Source organism: Notechis scutatus, chromosome 8 (genome assembly GCF_049901735.1).
Source record: "Notechis scutatus isolate UNSWTSFEM ecotype Mainland chromosome 8, rNotScu1.2, whole genome shotgun sequence".
In the NCBI taxonomy this organism is placed as follows: Eukaryota; Metazoa; Chordata; class Lepidosauria; order Squamata; family Elapidae; genus Notechis; species Notechis scutatus.
Window position 1 is genome coordinate 17,106,568 of NC_142016.1, and position 21,232 is coordinate 17,127,799.

General features: G+C 38.2%; 1 protein-coding gene across 3 annotated transcripts; it reads right to left on the reverse strand.

The window, feature by feature from the left end:
• Positions 1-3,487: 3,487 nt before the first annotated feature.
• Positions 3,488-15,818, reverse strand: PTAFR (platelet activating factor receptor). 3 transcript variants are annotated; one of them, XM_026679465.2, is made up of 3 exons: positions 15,522-15,818; positions 12,986-13,160; positions 3,488-4,633 (listed from the first exon to the last, which is right to left on the reverse strand). In XM_026679465.2, the coding sequence occupies exons 2-3, from the start codon at positions 12,986-12,988 to the stop codon at positions 3,545-3,547; spliced, it is 1,092 nt and encodes a 363-aa protein (XP_026535250.1). In that variant the 5' UTR covers positions 12,989-13,160; positions 15,522-15,818; the 3' UTR covers positions 3,488-3,544. The 3 variants fall into 3 exon arrangements, with proteins under 3 accessions (XP_026535250.1, XP_087826982.1, XP_087826981.1); XM_087970856.1 differs by lacking the exon at positions 15,522-15,818 and adding an exon at positions 13,711-13,813; XM_087970855.1 differs by lacking the exon at positions 12,986-13,160 and having other exon boundaries at positions 15,522-15,817.
• Positions 15,819-21,232: the final 5,414 nt, after the last annotated feature.

Here is a 21,232-nt window from a genome sequence, read left to right on the forward strand (position 1 = left end):
AGCTGCTACTTTTGAACTGTCCTGATGAAATGGGGTATGCGGGAATAGAGCTGCTCGTAGAATTGGCTGCCTTCAGGCAAAGCCCCCCCCACCACTTCGTAAATACTTAACATTAGTGAGGTTGGAGAGATGTATACTATACATAAACATACTGCAGCCAATATATTTTAACGGGCTTCAAAAATTAAAATGACCATTAATTGAGGGTACAAGTTTTTTTGTGTTTCTCCGTTCCCCTCTAGTGGCCGTTTATATTATTCTATCTCACATTTGTGGCAACTAACTTGTAAGTAAAATACGTTTTTGTATATGGTTTAAATCAGAGGTCCCCAAACTTGCCCAACTTTAAGACTTGTGGACTTCAACTCCCAGAATTCCTCAGCCAGCATAGCTGGCTGAGGAATTCTGGGAGTTGAAGTCCACAAGTCTTAAAGTTGGGCAAGTTTGGAGACCTCTGGTAAATTACATTTACACATTGATATGAACTCTGCTTACTCAATCCCAGCAAATTAATTTTAAAATAGTTAACCTCTGATACAAAAAGATCTTGAATAGATTTACACATGGTATTTATCAAATTAAATAAGCCATAATTGATTGGATTTCATCCTACTAAGACATAAATTCCATTTGACAATGTATGGTTGGGTTTAGTTTAGTGTGATAGGAATCCATGTCACCAATAAGATTTGTGAAGGCTAGCATATCAAGTTACATTTAAAATTGTAGGCAAGTTTAGTTTACTGTCATTGCACCTCGTACAACGAAATTAAATAACTTCAGTTATGACTATGAAAATAAACACAAATGTACATCCTTCACATTCTATACATTGAATTGAAAACCCCTGATATTGCATTAATATTGCACCATACAATAGAATTCATTAGAGTTACTACCCTGGGATAGAAGCTGTTTTTCAGCCTATAGTTCAAAAAAAAGGGTGCCCAGAATGAGATGGATCTTTGAGAATGCTTTGAGATGTCTGATCTGTACCTTCTATAGTCCACTATAAGCTCCTTGGTCTTATTTGTGAGAAGGACCAAGTTATTGCTGTTCCAAAAGAGATAAGTTCCACTGAATTCAGGGAAACATTTCTAGTACGCTAAATTATTGCAGTTCTCTTGTTTTATTTAGAAAATAATTATTTCAGGGATTATCGGATCATTAAAAGCAAAAAAAAAATAGTACCAATAAATATTCTCCAGGTTGCAATCTTATTTTAAAGCAGCAAACAACAGTATACAAAATACCTGCAGGAGCTTCACAATTAGAATAAAACCTCTGATGTGCTTTTAATAAATCTCAAGTTGGTAGGTAATTAAAAATGCAGGACTTCCAAACTAAACTATTTGAAAACATTTTTGATAAAGATAATTTCTGGCAAATGGAATGCAGAATACAGACATACTCAGAGGTAACCTCACATGATAGTTGTCTGTATTATAAATAAACAGTAAAAGCACAGAAAGAAAGAGATTATTGTGGGAACCATTCCATAGCTTCTGTCACCAGAGAAATCAGGAGATCCAGGCAGTTCAAATGGGTATAAAAATTTATTGCAAGCTTAAGCTGTCTACAAGAATTTGAACTAACAGTTAAAGTAATTTGGTGGTAAATAAGGAAGTCAAGGTGGGCTGGACTTAGATCTCTTATGGGCGCTAAGAGACTCATGATGCGTTTGAACCCTCCCTGGGGCTCAGCCTGGTCATCTACAGCTGCTGAGTGTAAACAACTGCTATCCTCCCTCTGCCCATAACTCTGGTCACCTATTCAGCCAATTTTCTGCCAGAGGTATGATCCAAAAGGCTTTTGTTCTTGACTCTCAGTGAAAGCATGAGAACTCTGTCCTGAAGGCATATGTTCTTTTTTTCCACACTGATATCCATTAAGAAAACAGAACCATAAACCAAAACATTGGTTACGTTTCTAGAGGACAAAGTTTGGAGAATTCATCCTCACTCAAAGTATCTGTCTTTTCCAGGACAGAGACCCAAAATTATAGTAAAGTTGGAAGCCTGGTGAGCTTCAAATCTTGGATAATCTTTTCGGACATTGTGGTTCTAATCAAAGTGTTACCAGCTATACATTTCAATCTTTTTCCCCTTCCCGGACCAATTACTAGGTTATGGTTGTCTTTTATAGTCTTCTATACAATAATTGAGATACTGATATATTTTTATCTTTTAAAAAATGGACAGTAACATTCTTCATCATCACTTTTTCATTAGTGATCCATAGTCCTTCATTGCACAACATTATAAAAGCACATGTCTACTAATTCAGAGATTTAATAAAACAATCATTACTATTCATATTTTTAACATTGTAAGGTTAGTCTATTACAAAGTAACGGATAGAAATGAAATATTAGGCAACAGTTGGGTCTCCTAAGAAAGCCAAACATTCCTTATCCTAGCATTCTAAATCAAGAACAACCTTCATGTGTAGAAGAGGCTCCTGTCTCATATGTGTGCTTGTCAAATTGTGAAAGGTTAGATGTGGAGAAGGAAAATACATTGAAATGGGTATAATATGCCGGAAGTCATCTAAATTTGTAATGTAGTTTTTATTTTAACAGATACGATTGCAAAGAAAAGAATGAGAATTCATTTTTGAGGGACCTAGAGGTAATGCTACTCTCATATTCCAGGCTTGTTTCAGGATAGGTCTTGTTTCCTGTCTCAACTTCTAAATTTGCATATGGATTCTTCACTAACCCATAAGTGTTAAGTTGTACATTTATAAGTTTTGGCTTGTATCTCTCAGCCTTTCTTGATATGAAGGAATGGCAAAAAAGCAAGAGCAAGAGTATATCCATGAGAAGGGAATGTATGATGGAAAAGAATGTATAGCCCTGTCCTAGGTATTGGCACTTCCCAAGGAAGATCTAATATGTGCCAAATGATGCCCAAGAGTTTAGAAGAAGCTCAGAATGAAAATAAAAAGAATACTGATTATCAAATACATATTACATCACAACTGCAACAATGTATTATCCATCTTTCAAATAAGAGATTCACAAATTCTTTCCCAAATACCAAAGTCATCTCATTTGAGATATGTCATCTCCTTTCAGGGATCTTGCATTTGTGTTACATGGCCTCCAGTTCTTGTTGTTTTTAGACAACAGTTGCAGTCCTAAATTGCCAAGAAAGTCTTGCTAGTCATTAACTTTTACTTGATGCTGATAAGTAAATGTTGGTCTTCTGTAAGAAACTTATCAGTTCATTCCACTTTACAATTTCCAATCAGAAGGTCTCTTAGTGTAGATGTTCAATCTGTTTCCTTAAGAATGAAAAGTAGGCCTCAGCAGCTGGCCATCTTTTAGTTAGCATCTGGGCAGCAAATCAAATAGACACACAAAGTCTATTATAATCTTTGCTCTCTGTAAGAGACATTGTATTTTCTAATTTGTATACAGCATACATTTGTCCTTTAACACATGCAAATTATAATATAACCAAATGTATGTTCTTTGGCAGGGTTGTGTTTTTTTTGTTGTTACAGAAGTACCTTCCTCCGTGTTGCATTCAAACTAATTTTAAGGTTTGGGGGATGCAGGAAAACAATCATCTAATTGTACCATCCCTTCCGTTCCAGTCTCAGTTGTTTGCCTGGAACACTTTCGACTGTCTTTTATATTTTTCAAATTTTCAGAAAGATGTTTCCTGAATTTTTTTGTGAGAAAACAATAAATGATAGGATCCAAGACACAGTTGGCACCCAGAAGAACCAGGGTAACCTGGTGCATATCATTTAATAGTTTTTGCTTTTGGCAGCTTATGTCCCACATGTTCAGAACCATCAAAGTCCAGGGTAGATCCACCAAGTGGTGAGGCACAAAACAGAGAATGAAGACAATCAAAACTGTAGTCACTAACCAAAGAGCCCGTTGCCTGACATGGGCACTCCTCCGCGTTTGCGCTGGTTTTGAAAGCAACGTACGGATAATGGAAGCATTGCATACCAAGACAAGCAGGAAAGCAATGAAGAAACAAATGCAAATGATCACATGGAAGGCAAAAACAGGAGTTGTATTACTGGTGGTGTCATAGCGCTCAAAACAGCGAGTCAGATCTCCCTCAGCGGTTGTGCCATCATCAACTAAAAAGTAGATGGAAGGAACACCGATTAGGACCCAGATAGCCAATGTAACATAAATTCCTCTTCTTCGTGTGCTGGACTGAACCGTTGAAATGGGGCTCGTGACAGCTTGGTAACGATTGTATGTTATGACTCCCAGGAATGCCACAGAGCAGTATGTATTGACGAAAAATAAGTAGCCAGCTATATTACACAGAAAGCTGGGCATGATCCAGTTCCCTTTGTTGTTGTAATAAACAATCCACATTGGCAATGTAACCAGGAAAAGTAAGTCAGCAGTTGTTAAGTTGACTATGAATATTTTTATTTCATTTAATTTCTTCGTAGCATAAAGCCGACTGAAAAGCCATAGCACGTAGACGTTAGCTACAAAACCCAGAATGAAAATGATGCTGTAGTAGACAGTAAACAGTAGATATCGAAACTCAGAATCCACATGGCATGCCTTAGCTTGCCTGAGAAATGCAGAGAGGGTTCCATTTTCATCAAGTTTGGTTATCATTGTGGTAGTCATAATGTCCTTATACTGGAAATAAAATGACAAAAGGAAATAGTTAATACAAGAGAAGAAAATGACGGGATTTCTTACAGCTAACTTGGAGCTGGCTATCTCATTAACACAATCTCATTTCCCTTACTCATTCCACTTACTCTGGAGCAGTCCCTTGCCTTACCCTCTAGGAATCCACTTTCCATAGATTCTCTAGGAATTGTGAGAGTTTTTAGCTAAACCTGTAACCTGGGAATGTCTTTCCATGTTTGTACTTCGAGATTGTTTCTTTGGCAATTCACATATAGCAACTGAGTTAGACAGTCAACCCTCAACTCCGAATATCTCTATATTGATACCCTGCATTTATTCAATATTTATATTAATCATTCATTTCATTCTCTCAGGTGTGTGATTGCAGTATAAGCATTCAGAATACTCCGCTTTTTAAATTTGAGTAAATAGGTCATAAAGTTTAAGAATCAGACTAACCTTTTGCTTTATTTTTAGCTTATTAAATAAAATAATTACAGTTAAAAGTTTTTAAGTGTCTAAAGTTTTTGGAGATCTTACTAAGACACTTTGCTTGGTTCTTATCATCTGTATACCTTCAGGTTTTTCAGGGTAGGGCTGGATGGAATAAGTATGAACAGAGCTGGTTCATTACCATGAAATTACATGCCTTCCTTCTCCTTGCAATCTTTTCTAAAGCTCATAAAGGGTTATAGTAGAAGCCACCTGTGCTCAACAGTTTTTCACTTTTTTTCCACTCAGTTCTTTATATAAGATTAAGGCTACTTAATCTCTTGTTTGTTTGGTTTTGTTTGGTTTTTGTTTTGGCTGTGGGAACCTGTGACAAATTCAGGTATTCATCCTTCAGCAAATTTATGTATTAGTGTTCTAACTTTTCACTTGATTCTGTGGTTACCTAAGAATAGTGAAAATCTGGGGTTCAAGCTGTATTAGTTACTTGCAAGTTCTGGCAAGGGATAGAAAGGACGGAAGGGGAAGGAAATGGAACTATATAATAAAAAAGGAAGGAATGGTGAGCTTTGACTGAAAAAAAAAAAAACTAACGAGATGAACCAAAGGTTAAAGTTTAGCACAGCTTACTACTTTTCAGTCATGGTGTCTCTAGTAATAAGAGAAATGCTGTTATAAGTGTTTAAGAATAGAGGTGAGCTATGTGCAGGAGATGGTCAAGATAGGGTTTTAGAGTCCCTTTCACTGAGGGCTTGCTAAGACACCTGTGACAACAAGGAGCTTCATCTTGAATGTGTAGCTCTTCATTTTTTTAACCTACACAAACCAATTGTATAACAACTGAGAAAAGCTGTTCTATAATTTTACCCAATTATGTAAGTATTTGTGATAGTTAATTTCTGTTTTGAAACTTTAAACATACTTTCCTAATGGTATTGGTATCATGATTTGTGCCAATTATCTAAGTTTTGCTCAATTCTTATAGCATATAGATAAAACTATGACCTCAGTGGGATGGCTATAATTTTACTCTTGAATGTTATGTTATGCTGTTCGGTGGCTGAAATAAACAAGCCACTGCCAAGAAGATGACTCATATTCATTTTGAAAAGACCCCACAAGTTGCATGGCTTGGGGACCGACTTAGATTGATCTGAAAATCTATGTCCCATTCTATGTTGCTTAAAAATATTTCTGGCATTTTCTCAGTCTAAATGACAAAATCTTTTCAAAAAGAGTTTTAGGCATAAAGTTTGCCAATAGCATTTTCTTAGGTTGAATTCAAGTAGTTACCTCTGATTACCATTAGGCCCAAACCCACCAGATAGAAAGCTATCTTTAACCAAGGATTAAAAAGATGGTATCAAGCCTTAGTGACCATAGACACCAAACCCACCCCTAGCAAATTGTTAATACATTTTGGAACTGCAAGAATATCTCTCATAAATTTAGATTGGACAACTTCAAGGATACCAAGCTTTCTAAATTACACATGAGGACACCTAAAGAGATAGGAAATGGCTTTGGCTACTAAGACCTTGCAAGTTACAGGGATAAAATGATCTCTCTTCAAATAAAAAAACTTCCAGATAGCTGAGTTGTGTTGTGCAACATTTGCCAATGAGGACTAGAACAGCACCCAAAGGTGTTGTAATTAAGTACTCACTAGATAGCATTTCCTTTTGTTTGCCAATTGAATTTTATAACTTGATGAAAATTCAGAGACTTCAGTTTCTCCTAGCTTTTCTTCTAAGTAGAAAAAACCCCAAACTCTGCTATATATTTTCTTCTCTTGAAAATTTAGCAATAGGGTGACTTTTTTTACTTCCCTGGGGGCAATATTTCAATTATAATCATGTTCTGCTGCCTTCTTTTTACTCACTTCCTCCTTCTAGGCAAATAAGTACATTAGAAAGAGTAGTTTAACTTAAATCAGTGTCTTTTTAACTTCCTTATAGTACAGCTTCAAGTGGTATTTTCTAAATATCTTTTACTGTATTTTTCTGGGTACATCTGCAACTATTTATATGGAGGGAAGTGAAACTGGTGTGGTCATCCTTCCGAAATTCTACAGAAGCCACAAAAGGAATTGGGCAACATGAACCAAGGTTGAACATAAATACAGATTTGTTTGTGCTCCCTTTCTCAATTTTTGATTGATTCTTGCTTTTAAGAAAATTCTAAGACTATTAGACATCTTGATTAAATCTAAGAACAACTATTCTCCCCTACTTGAAAATAAGCCCTACTTAATAACATACATTCCGAACCACTGTTACAGATTGCATAAAGATTACATGGATGGGCATTTGCCAAGGTGTGAAACCTAACGAGGGCCCACTTTTGACCTGAACCATTCCAAGCAAAGTGTTTCCAAGTATCACTGACTGATGTGAACATTGCATTTGTACAGACAAAAAAACGGAGTCTGGCAGCACCTTTTCCAACTAGCAGGCTTTTTTTTTTGTTTTTTGGTGGTGTCCTTGGTGCTCTCTTAGTTTGATTGTTTTCTTGCAGAGATTTCATTACCTTACCTAGTTGGTAAATGAAAGGCCTGCAAGAAAACAGCCAAGCTCAGGGAGCACCAAGGACCCCACAGTCAACCCTGAACTACAAATACTCTCTTCTATTGATACAGATTTGATTAAAAGGTATAAGTTTTTCCGACCTGCGGCGCACTTTATCATATGCAGAGAGTGACTGAGGAAGTATTGGAATTGGGGTGAAGTGGGAGAGGTGGCTGCACTAGTTTACATCAACATATTTTCAGGCATTCTCAGAAGGTCTTAACGAACAGGCACTTGTAATCTGTTTCATATATAACTGCATGTGCATAACAAACTTATGTCTCCCTCCTTTTCCCTCTCAACTACACTCCTGGCTTTCCAGAAGAGTCTTAAAATTTGGTTCTGCTGCTTGGCCTGGGGCCTCAACAGGGGCCTGCTACATTGGGGTGGGGGGCCTGATGGAGTAGAGAAGATATGTGATGATCATCGCCACCCATCACCTTGGTTTTTAACTTTGAACTTCTCTCATTCAACTTTTCTAATTTTAATGCATTTTTAGCAGTTCTTAACTTTTTATTGTATTGTAAGCCACCAAAATCACAGTACTGTATCAGTGAGATAGGTGACACATAATATTAATAAATAAATAAACCCAATTTAATAAATAAATAAACCTCTTCATCAGTCTAGCCACACCATGTCCCTGATGAAATAAACTGTAGCTCAAGAAAGATTACACCTTTTAATTCTGTTAGACAGAAAAGCCACCACTTGATTCTTGACTTTATAATTGGTGAGGACTAACAAAGAAAGGAGCTGTGTGTCTTGAATGACTTGGTTTGCATCTCCAGAATAATCTTGTTTTCAGTTATAGTAAGTCATTGGCAGTGTTGAAAGGAAACTCAGCTGTTAGTCATATTACAGGTGGAGTGCTGGCTGACTTACTACATGCAGCAAAATGCCCCAGGTATAGTGCTGACCTTTCATTTCCCAATGATAGAAGTTTCTGTTGGCAGCAGAAATTTGGCAATTTCTCCCAAATCATTATGAACAAACGAAAAATAAATCCAGAAAAAAAGAGCCATGGTTAGGAGCATTTAAATGGCTTCTTAAGAGAGGGAGAGAAATCGATCAAAACATAGAAAGATGCTTTATATCAAGGGAGAAGCGATGTGTTTCGCCCAGTCTGTTATTGAGGCTGACTGATGAAATAAAGCAACAAATTGTGGTGGAAGGTAAGCCTGGATTCCTGAGAGGCAGGTGCTGCACTCCAGAAGACCAACAGGCAGTGAAGCCTGGAGAGCTTGCTTAAGAGAATGAGGGTTAAGAAAGCTCCTCCCTAGTGATTCCCAGAGTGTATCTAGTGGTGGGGTCCTTGGTGCTCTCTGTACATGGTGGGAGGTTTTTTTTTCTCATCAAACATCAATGCTTGCTCTCATTTTATATTCTAGCAGCTTTCCCTATCAGTATTGGTGGAGGTGGCCTCGGTGTTCCTTGAAAAGGCGGTGGTTTACTATTAGCTTGTTAGTCTGAGTTGGTGGTTCCTTGATTGGGGCATTGTTTGCTGCTTAATTGTTGATCAAATGTTAATCTTGTTGTTAATCTCTGCTTATCTGGGTATTGATTGCTACGGTAGTGAGGAGGCATTGTGTTTCCTTTTTGGCTTTTTGATTGTGGCCTTGGAATGGCATTTATCTCTATGTGCCTGTTGATGGCTGATTTGTCTGTAAATGCTAGGCTTCCGGGAATTCTCTAGTATTTCTCGACTTGGCTTGGTCATCCTAGCTCGCAGTTTCCCAATTGAAGCTATGGTTAAGTCTGTTTGTAGGTTGTGAAATTAAGAATCTGCATCATGTTTTCTGACCATTAATTGGTGTTCCTGGATGCACCTTGCTAATCTTTTGCCCCTTTGTCTGACATAGTTGCTATTATAGTCTTTATATCTTATCTTGTAAATGACTCCTATTTTTTCTTCTTCTTTTGGTAGAATATCTATATCATTATGCAAATACAGCAGTTGCTTTAGTTTGGCAAGATTCTGTCTATAGGTGAGGAACAATAAAGAAAACTACTCAGATGTAACTCCACATGTCTTATTTGTTCTGGGCGGGGCGGGGGGAGACACATACATTAAGCTAATTTTTGTTTCAGTATATATGACCACACATCTCAGCATGATAATTCCAGATAGTTAAATAACAACTACCATTAATATAAACAATATGAACTATTTGATAATAATGATTTTCATTTGGTAATGGATTTAATTATCAACAAACCACTTAGAAGTTACACCTCTGTGTTGATTTGTGGGAGAAGCAATGCAAAGTGGTGTGCAATAATGTGAACTCAGGATTTTAATGTCTTTTGTCAACACAGCTATGAAGATTTCAGTGGTATATGTGGACTTGTCACTCGAACATATTTCACAGGTTTGGTACTAAAAAAAAATCTTGTGGGATAATTTTTATGTAGTACTTCATCAAAATGTGGTACTTATATTTAAGAAATATATAAGTACATGGAAAATAGAGGTGTTTATGCTGTTGTGTGGCCTTTCCATGGCAGCCTTTTATTTTTAGTTTATTTTCCCCAGTGGCTGCATTTTTTTTGCACCTTCCGGTTGATGACTAGGTGATACAAAAACCACAAGAATGTTTGTTCTGCTATTTTATATTCAAGAACCCTTGGTATCTTTTGCTGTAAACTTTCTATACTAAGTGACTTATTCAGACACTCTTTGTCTTTACCCAAGTGGAAGAGATTCTCTCTTCACCTTTGAGGTCTTTTGACCTTATGGCTTTATTTCCCAATTGGGTTCCAATTCTGAACATCATCAGCTTTGGTTGCAGGGGATGGAAAGATGATGGAGTCCCATAGTCTGCAATAGGGCAGGGCAGGATGGCTGTTCTAGAGCATTGGCCCCCATTTGGTTGGCATCCAAAACTACAATATCAAACTGTCCAGGCAGTGAAATTGCAAGCCCATCCCAGATATTAATTCCCACCCAAGGTGCTGGACTCAAAATCAGGTGGCCATGAGTTCTAGTCTTTCTTTAGGCATTGAAGTCAGCTGTGTGACTTTCTGCCAATCAGTCACTCTTTCTCAACCCTTGTAGCTTGTGTTTGTGTGGAAAACAGGAAAAGCAAGAATTATGATGTACACACTGCCTTAAGTTGTAAAACAAATAAAGATGGGGCACAAACCAAATATACTATAAAATTAATAGCGTCAATCAGGGGCAAGGTTTAATAAGGAAGAACTGTCTACTTGTTCAGTTCAAGAATGAAAAACTTTGGACTGTGGAATCTTTTGTTCTGAATGCATATCTCTTAAGCTAGGCTCTGCTTGGTAGACTTCAACATGATAATAACTTAAAAGAAAAAAGGAACACAGAATTTGCAACAACTTAGTGAAAACACTAGTGCCCTTTATTGGGCATGATCCAGCACAATTCTTGTGAATGTGTAATTCTGGATAATTTCATTGGTATTAGATTCTCTATTTTTAGTATAATTTCACTGTCAATTTGACAGTGATGTAAAAAAAAATCAGTTACATCCTTTCCCGATCCTGTTGACTTTTCAACTTCCTGGTACTGGAAACAAGTTATTTTGAATTCCAACAGGATGCAACATAGCAACAACTTTTTGTTTGCCAAATTGAAAGAAAGACAGTGAATGAAGGAATGGCAACAAAAGTTGTGTTAACTTTACAGTAAACAGGATCACTGCACAAATCTATAATACAATATAGGAAGCCTAATCATATAATTATAACCTATAATTATAACCCATAATTATAACCCGCATTACGTATCTGATATTGATACAGTTGAGAAAGTCCAGAAATATTTCACAAGAAGAGTTCTCCACTCCTCTACTCGGTGCAGAACACTTTATGCCACCAGACTTGAAATTCTAGACCTAGAAAACCTAGAACTACGCCACCTTCGGTCCGATCTAAGTATAGTACATAAAATTATATATTGCAATGTCCTACCTGTCAATGAATACTTCAGCTTCAACCATAACAATACAAGAGCACACAATAGATACAAACTCAAGGTAAACCGCACCAAACTTGATTTCAGGAAATATGACTTCAGCAACAGAGTGGTCAGTGTCTGGAATACTCTCCCTGACTCTGTGGTTTCTTCCCCAAACCCCCAAAACTTTAACCTTAGACTGTCTACTATTGACCTCATCCCTTTTCTAAGCGGTCTGTAGGGGGCTTGCACAAGCGCACCAATGTGCCTACTGTCCCTGTCCTATTGTTTCTTTTTATTTTTCTTATATATATCCATTTCATGTATTCATAACTATGTTTATACTTATACTTGTTATCTTATAATCGCCTGACAAAATAAATAAATAAATAATCCATTGTTGTTTGTTTTTAATGCAAGGTGGACTTAAGGCATGGGAACTCAATGTTTCCATATAGAATCCAGATGGTTTGCCACAAACCATCCACTTCTGCCCTTAGAAGGTATACTGAAACTGAAGTCGTATACTGAAACTGAAAAACCCAAAGTCCAAGCCCATAGTCATAAACTAGTTGACATAATGAATTGACGTCTTTCAATGCCAATCTGCAGAACCACTTGCCATATAAGGTAACAGTGCCGTAGTAGGATCTTATGCATATTGATTAACCTTTTGTTAAATATATTTCATATTTTTGCCTGCCCAGCTCTTATCTTGCCAAGCAGTTATGGCACATGTCTGAAAAGCCCAATTGAAAATTGTCTACAATATCATGATTATCAAAGACATTGTGGATAGACACAGTGGTGGGCAACTCATAGCTGACCTGACTGTTTATGATTTATTTTTTTTCTGGAGAAAGATAGCACCAATGCCAGAAGAGCCAATGAAAAGGAATTTTATCAGAAGGACTACCATAGGTATATATCCTAATAGGAATTGTTGGAGATCTACTGTGGCTCATAGATCCTCATAATCACTGCCATCTCTTGGAGATTTATGGCAATTTGTTTGTGAATTAGAATCATTTGAAGCTAGAAGGAAGAACCACGGCCTTCTCATTCTCTTCTATTGATTATTCTGATTGTGCGGAAAGTGTATACTCCAAACAACGAAGCAGCATACAGGGAAGGATGGATCTCCTAAGTGTAGATTGACCAAGAATCTCTCAAATTTGCAACTGAGCTTATTTCTAGTATCTACTATTTCATAATCAGAATAATTATTTCTATTAAAATATTGAACCCAACTCCATGATGGATATTTTCTTACAAACAATTCATTGGAAATACATATATTTCTATAAAGTTCTTCTGAGTTTTTGGGATTAAAAAAGACTTTATTACAAAAGTTGGATGCTGTCCTAGCATAGTTAAATAATTTCATCTGTAAAAGTACCCATCACTTACCATGGCCAGGATGGATGTTCTCAACTGAGTCCGGAGTTTGGCCACAATGTAATAATGGGCAATGTCTATCAATAGAAGCCAATCTGTGGGAACGATGTCTCTTACATGCTGTGACTTGAAGCGTTTTCACCACAGGCTGAATTCCATAAACTCAACTGAAAATGACACAGGAAACCTACATAGTCGTTGGGAATGAAGAAACCATGTGTGTGTCATCCTCATTGCCAAACATGAAATATTGAGCAAGTTTAAGAGGAAGATAACTTGCCACAAAAAGCTATAAGACAGCACATACTATATAATTTATCCCCATCTGGAATGAGGCGGGCAAAAGTATACATTTAAACATGTGTAAATGTAGAAGTTGATGTTTCCGATCCAAGGAGCTACAGGATCAGCATTGATGAGTATTTAATTTATTTACATACGTGAGGATGTATGGAGTATGTGAAACTGAATTTAAATTCTGAATCATTGAAGGTTTAATTGGATCACAGTAGACTTGTTCACCCTGTACATTTTTGCAATTGTTAATTGCATCATCACAAGAGCAACTTTGGTGTAATGATTAAAATATCAGGCCAGAACCGGGAGACCATGAGTTCTAGTCCTGCCTTAAGCACAAAGGCGGCTATGTGACCTATGGCCAGACTTTCTCTCAGCCCTAGAAAGGAGGCAATGACAAACCACCTTTGAAAAACCTTACCAAGATTTCAGGGACTTACCCAAGCAGTCTCCCAGAATCTTTCACAATTGAACAGAAGAAGAAAAGAATACACCACATGTTTGTTTATCTAAAATTATTTGCACAGAAAGCTATGGTGTCAGCTACATGATTGTAAAAAAACAAAACAAATGGATATAATGCAGTTGCCTGGATTCAGCATGATAGCTAGGAATGACCCTATAATTAGGCAAAAAGAAGAAAGTCACCTCAGATGACATTTTACTTAGAAGAAAGGACTCTCTAAGCTAGCTTAATGACTTCTGGCATGTTCTATCACTAATGTTACATGCACACACAAATCACATAGTCCTTCCATTGAATGTCTTGCACATATGAATGGGACCATTGATTTGTCATGGCAGGCAACAGAGGTGTTACCCATCCCTGTTTCAAGGGAGTTTTATCAGGTTCTTTCCATTATTGAACAAAAGCTGGGTTAGATTTTTTTTTCCCTTTTGAAAATATTAACAGGTTAGTGTTCCATTTCTCCCCTCGGTTATACATGAACAACCGATCCATCCTTTTAGGGGTGCACAGGTAAAGATCCCAGGACTATAAGCAGCCCTTTTAAAATTTGGCTCCCTCACTTGGAAGAAAGCTAGGTTCTCTGTTTTGTTGGAGAATCCCCCAACTTCCTGACAACCATGAATAAGAACTAAAAGATTCAACTTAAGAGGAACAAGGCAGACATTCTGATCTTGTTTTGTGATAGCGACTACTGATGACTTTGTTACACAGAGTATTTTTCATGCTTGTGCTGTCACAAAGCATCAAACCTAAGCATACAAAGATTGATAGTAGATTATGAAAACCTAGGTTATGATTCCATAAGGCACATCAAAAAAGTGTACAATCTATGCAAGAAGACAGCGAGCCAAAGCAGCCTTGAAAGGACAAGATTTCAAGGTTTACTTAACACAGTCTAGATCCAAGCCATTTATCACCTGCTCCCATGCAATTTATCCTAAAGTCTCAGCTCATTAGGATGGCATGTTTCCCAGATCCCACTTAGGAAAGACTTGGAATCCATAGCCAATTTGGTCTTGTGCATGGCAGGGCCCATATTATGAGATCAATTGCTACTGAAATTAGCTGCTTCGTTACTATAATTTATTTCCCCAAGCCCTTTAATTATATTTCATTAGATTTTCCCCCCTGAAAGTTTATATCTGTAATACTTTAAATGCATGCATTGTAATTTAATTTATTATGTTAGCAGTAGGAATGCTTGTTATCAATGAATTAATGCATGAATTAATTCATGAATTAATGCATGAATGCCAGCTCCAGTTATGCAGGAGGTGGGCGGCCTGTAATATTTCCAATCAAAGGAAAGCTTGTTGTCCAGGGGTTTACGCTAGAGAGGTCTATAGGATGGGGTTGAATGTTGTCCCTCTTAGGAGATGGGTAAATGGCCAGCTACCTCCCTTATCGGAGGTTGGCTGGGGAATACTCAAGTAAGGCTTCCCTGAGCTGTTTGTCTCAAATGTCTTGGCTCTGCCTTCCAAACGCACCCCAATGAGATTCAGGAGCCATTGCTCTGCCAAAATGTGTGATTCTGAATCTGGAATATGCAGAGAGCTACCATCTCCTATAACTTTCAGATAACAAAATAAATTGGGCTGGCCTTGATGACTTGCCAGAGGTGGGAAATCCAAGAGTAAAGCTTATCATTTCATTACACCCCCTCCCTTCTTCTTCCACTCAACATTATTTGAAACATGTCAATGTAAACAAACAGTGAACAAGTACAAAGAAACCCATACAGAGATCCGGATCTGTCCCGAAATAAAATTAAAAGGGACTTACCTCCATTTGTGGTGTATAAATTAACCCCACTAACAGATTATGGGGAATGTGGATCTTTTCTCCTCATGTTTTTATCCTGGAAGTCCAGATTATCTCAGTGTGGCTTCTTCAGAAGTGTCCACTGTGATTATTTTTACTCTTCTGGAGAAAAAAGTTTCGGGAGAACACTTGAGATCCTCAGACTGTATTACGTTTGTGGAAGGAGGAGTCCATTATAATACCACATGCAACAGAAGTGCTGGGAAATCCCAAAGGTCCTATTTGAGTGCGCGTGTGCGTGTGCATGTGATATAATACATCCTGCAACAGTTTGAACTTATTTCTCAACAGCAACAGCAGGAAACAGACGCTGTGAGTGAGCAAGGTGTGGTCCGTCTCTCAGGTGAATGAGTCAAACCCTTAAAACAGTTTAACCTAATGTCTTCTTCGTGGCTTCTCCAGGCAACAGCCTGATCTCCCAACTAAGTGCATGTAATAGAAATACGGAGGAGAATACCCACTTGCGGAAAATGATTCTGTGAAATTTGCACTGTATTCTCTCAACTTTTATTTATTTGTATGAGTATGGATATGTTTGCACAGCCTTTAAAAACCTTACCTGTCATTCTGAATGTAGCAATGTTTGTCAAATGTTAAAGAACTAGTAACCAACATGTGAAACTCCAACTTATGTATTCTCAGGAGGAGTGGCAGTGGCAGCCTGAGTATTTACTGTCTGAGATAAAGTGAGTGCTAGTGTAATGGGGGGACGGGCAGGTACAGCAAAGTTTGGGAAATAAGAAGCAACTGGTAGGAAAGGAGAAGCAAGGAAATAAATTTAATGCTAGGGACCTGGTTTTTTAATTACTGAAAGGCAGAATGGAGGGAAGAGGTAAAGGTAAGCGAGCAGGAAATAACATAATTGGTTCATGGGGTTAGCTAAAAGAGCTTATTAGTAGAAAAAATGATCTTTCAAAGAAATGAGGTGCTTGTAATTTCGCACTGCTGGAGAAAATTGTTAGGAACTTTGGACCTGAAGGAGAGCTGGATCAGTACTAGATGAAGTAAAACCAGACTAGAAGGCCTAATGATGAAGCTGTAGCTTAAATATTTTGGATATATAATTCCAGGGCAAAGATCATTTGGAGAAGACTCAGATTGTTCTGACCAAGGCTTCCTGAGACCGTAATTAAGCACATGCTTAGTTAAAACAACTCTTGTTTTTATTTCAACACTGGGAATTATGTTCATTCCCAGCCTGTAATGAGTCCCAAACAGTTCCTTGAGATAAGCACCCACTTTTCTCTCCTTTGAATTGCTGCCAACAACTAGAGTGCCAAATGAACTACAAAAAAACAACTGAAGTACAAAGTCCACACAGAGCTTCAAGGATTAATCCGAACAAATGACTACCTCCAGAAAAGATTTTTCTACCTTTGCATGTCCTTTATACCTCAGGGGAGGGTCAATCACCTCCAAGCCTTACTCCCGAGTCACCCCTTTTGTCTCAGCTGCTCTTGCCTTCTAGCAGCTCTGTGCACACATGCACTGGGAACAGGCTCCCCTTGTTCCTCTGCCTTGCTGCTGCCAGACTCCAGAGGCTCCGGAGTCAGCACCCCACTCCCAGATGGTCCTGGCCCCATCTTTGTATCAGATGCAGAACCCTCGTCCGAGTCCTCTCCACACTCCCAGACTGGTCCCCATTCTTCCCCACTGTCTGATTCCACTGCCGTCTGCACAGGCTGCCGGCGAACCACATCACAGATTCTCTGGAAAACCCAAGGGGATAAAAGAAAAAAAAAGGGTTACAAAGATTCAAAGGAACAATTGCTGACCTCCAGTAGTGTCCTGCCAAAGGTTTGTCAGCTGGGCCACCAAGAATCAGAAGTGTCTGATTCAAAAAGCCACCTCAATTTTTGCAGTCCAATATGAAAATCAGTTCTCACATTGTCATAAGTAAACAACTCCTATTAGGTCGGGCTCTTGCCACAAGAGACAGATGGAAATTGTATCTTCTGCCCCCAAAAGAAATTTACTTCTAGCTCTTTTCATAGAAGTGAGCATGTTATAAGCAGAGAAGACTTGTTATCAACTTCTCAACAGAGAAGGTTTTGCATTCCAAGCGTTTTAGTTAAAGCAGTTCAGTTTCACTATTCAGAGGCTGGAAGGCATGACTGGAGGCAGAAATCATGTTTGGGACATGTTTATAGTGGTTTTTAAGCCGGTCTGGATTTCATTCTTTGTCCTAACACATATCAATGAGTTGTGTTTTACAACTTAGCCTGACTGATACCATAGGTAACGAGGAAGTTTTATCCAAAGAAAAAAGGCAAAAGATACACTAACAGATATATTCAGTAGATTTGGGCTACAGATATCTAGATGACCACGTTATAGCAGCTATATTTGTAGCTATTCAATAGGCTTTTAGCTTTTCGTTGCCCAGATCTGTTAGTCTAATAATACATATTCTTAAGTAGCTTTAGATATTTTTCAGTGAATCACAGTACAAGGCTAGAAATTCCTAACATAAACATTACTCTTCCTAGGAATGCTTTTCAGGGGAAATAATATATTTTTAGCATTTGTTGTTCTGCACGGGCTGCTTTACAGAAATATGATTGGTTTCCTTTCTTGGCAATGACCATAAAGTCTGACTTCAACCCATTCCTTACTTATTTATTCATTATCTGTTTTTGTGAGTAGCTGCCTGTATTTCTATACTTATTGGTCAATTTAGCAGAAGTCTTTAACAGAATCCATGCAATAAAACAATGTGATCATCAGAGTATTAGGATTTACAGTTCTGTGAAAGGGGCTTTTTTATAGCATGGGTGGAGAAGCTGTGACCTTCCAGATAGGTCCAAAGATCTCTCTATCTTTGGGTTTCGGGGAGAGAAACAGAATTATCTGCACCATTAACACCGCGGAAAAGCAGCCTGGCTTATTCTGACCAGGAGCACCCCCAAATCTACAACTAATTTTGTTCTGCTGCTTCAGCAAAGCAAGCACCTAGAGTACTGCATCCAGTTTTGGTCACCACACTATAAAAAAGATGTTGAGACTCTAGAAAAAGTGCAGAGAACAGCAGCCAGGATGATTAGGGGACTGGAGACTAAAACAACGGTTACAGGAACTGGGTGTCAGGCTCCATTAGGGATGATAGATGATCTGAGCCTGTCGCACCTTGCCAGTGATAGATGCTTCTGGGTAAATGTGACAGCTGCAGCACGTCAGAGAATTTTGACTTGTGAGGGGATCCTCCGTCATCCATAGCTTGAAGGGAAACTCCCATCTGTGTTTGATGGATTGTTGGATGTTAATTAGATGATTCTGCCAAAGCCAAAGAGAGAAAACAACAGCTGGTGCAGCTGTTGAATCAACTGGGCTGAAGAAACGGGTGATGTGGGGGGAGTTTGACTATTTAGTTTACTCAGATAAGATAGGAAGCATGAGGGATGGATAGGTGATAGGGGAGGAAATAGTGGATTTATTAGGTAAACCGGATAATGGGAATACGTGGTGATTAAAAGAATAATTAGGGGCATGGATAGGAGATAGAAGTGTTTAGGTGGGTGTGTTTATACCTTTAAATAACACTGCAAGGCAGAAGCTTCCAGTGCTAACTTAGACCGGTTGGGATACCATTCTTGTCAGATGGAAAATGTGTTGTTTGACATTAAAAACCCTTGAAACCTGCTTAGTCTAGTGAAGAGAAGGACCAGGGGAGACATGATAGCAGATAGTTCCAATATTTGAGGGGCTGCCACAGAGAGGAGGAGGTCAAGCTATTTTCTAATCTAAAGCACCTGAAGGCCAGACAAGGAATAATGGGTGGAAACTGAACAAGTAGAGATTTAACCTGGAAATAAGGAGAAGCTTTCTGACAGTGAGAACAATCAAGCAATGGAACTGCTTTCCCTCGGAAGTTGTGGGAGCTTCATCACTTGAGACTTTCAAGAAGAGATTAGCCTGAAATTTGTCAGACATGGTGTAGGGTCTCCTGCTTGGGTGAGGGGGTTGGATTAGATGACCTACAAGGTCTCTTCCAACTCTGATCTGTTATATCTGTTAAGCCATGGAAATCAACAATATCCATTTCAAATCATTATGTGCTGATGCACATGACTTTTAGCACTCCTTTTTTTGTTGAAATTCTTATTCTATAACCAAGTACGCCATATCTAGATTGCAGAAGTTGTCAGAAGGTGGGGAATGGGGAGTGGAAAGCTTCAACTTCATTATGTTGCTGGTATTATTCACATGTGATCTGGGTCACACAGGGAATTGCACAATGTCTTTCGACAGAGCAATTGGTGCTTTAAAAAACGAGAAGCTGTTTCTCAAAATGTTCAAAACTTCCACTTGCAATTCCATCAGAATATCTTCAAGTGGAGGTTGAAGAGCTATTGATAAATACTAAGTCCATTTGTAATATGACCGACTTCATCTACAATTAAGTGATGGACAAGAAAAGAGACCTGACATACTAAGACAAGTTGGGCAAAGGCACATATTCTGCTCTGTTAAAAATACACCCTCCTAGGTCCTTTCTCAGCCATGATCCTTGGGAAACCTTTTTAAAAGAGTTTTATTAAGGACCTTTATTAAGGATTTTAACAACAATAAAATATAATACAAACTCAGAGGTGGGTATTCAGCAGATTCTGACCAGTTCTGGAGAACAGGTAGCAGAAATTTTGGGTAGTTTGGAGAACCGGCAAATCCCACCTCTGACTGGCCCTGCCCCCATCTATTCTCTGCTTCCCAAGTCCCAGCTGATCAGCTGGGTCTCCTTTTGTTGCCTTGCACAGGAGAATGGAGCTGGAAAGCAGGCTAGTGGGGTGGGGAGGGAATGGAGATTTTGCAGTATCCTTCCCCTGCCACGGCCTCCAAGCCACGCCCACAGAACCAGTAGTAAAAAAAATTGAATCCCATCACTGTACAAACTGAAATCAGAAAGAGGGAAAAGAACTGAAAAAAGGAAGTATACAGTGCAAAGAAAAAAGGAAAAGAAAGAAGGAAATTGGAGAAAATATTTAAAGAATGACTTCTGATCTTCATCATAAGTACAAATAAGCTTAATATTTATCAACCTCCTAAAAGGTTATATACACGTATTATTTCTATTCTTTAGCCTACTCTTTATATACTTATACCTATTATCTTGTAAGCGATTGACAAATCAAATAAATAAATAAAATAAATAAACAAATCCATGAATCATTAACATTTCTGTCCAGATATCAGCAAAAAGCCCATAAAGAGTTTCTAGAATTTTATATGTCTGATCTTGCCCCTGATCATACAAATTGACTTTATATTCCTTCCTTTTGCTTCTAATAGTTTTGGTCCTTAGTTCATTCAGAAACTATCATAAGACTGACTTAATGTTCCTTCAGTTTGTCTTTCTCCCATCTATAAAATTTTAAGTTACCCTGGCTGCAGATCCTGAGGGATGTCAGTTTTCATGCTCTTCGGGGAAAGGCTCAAAATTTAGAGGAGGCAGACTTTTCCTTGGGAATATCTGCCCTAGCCCTCTACATGTGGTGACATGTTCGATCTGGCTTTGAATCAGAGCGTCAGTATCTGGCAATATGCATGGCAAACTCTGATGAGTGCAAAATGACATCATGACAGAATCTCTCAGCATTGCAATTACACCTAGCCGCATTGAAGTGATGTTATCTTGAAACCTCTTTTTTTTAAAAAAATATTTTTTTATTTTTAAT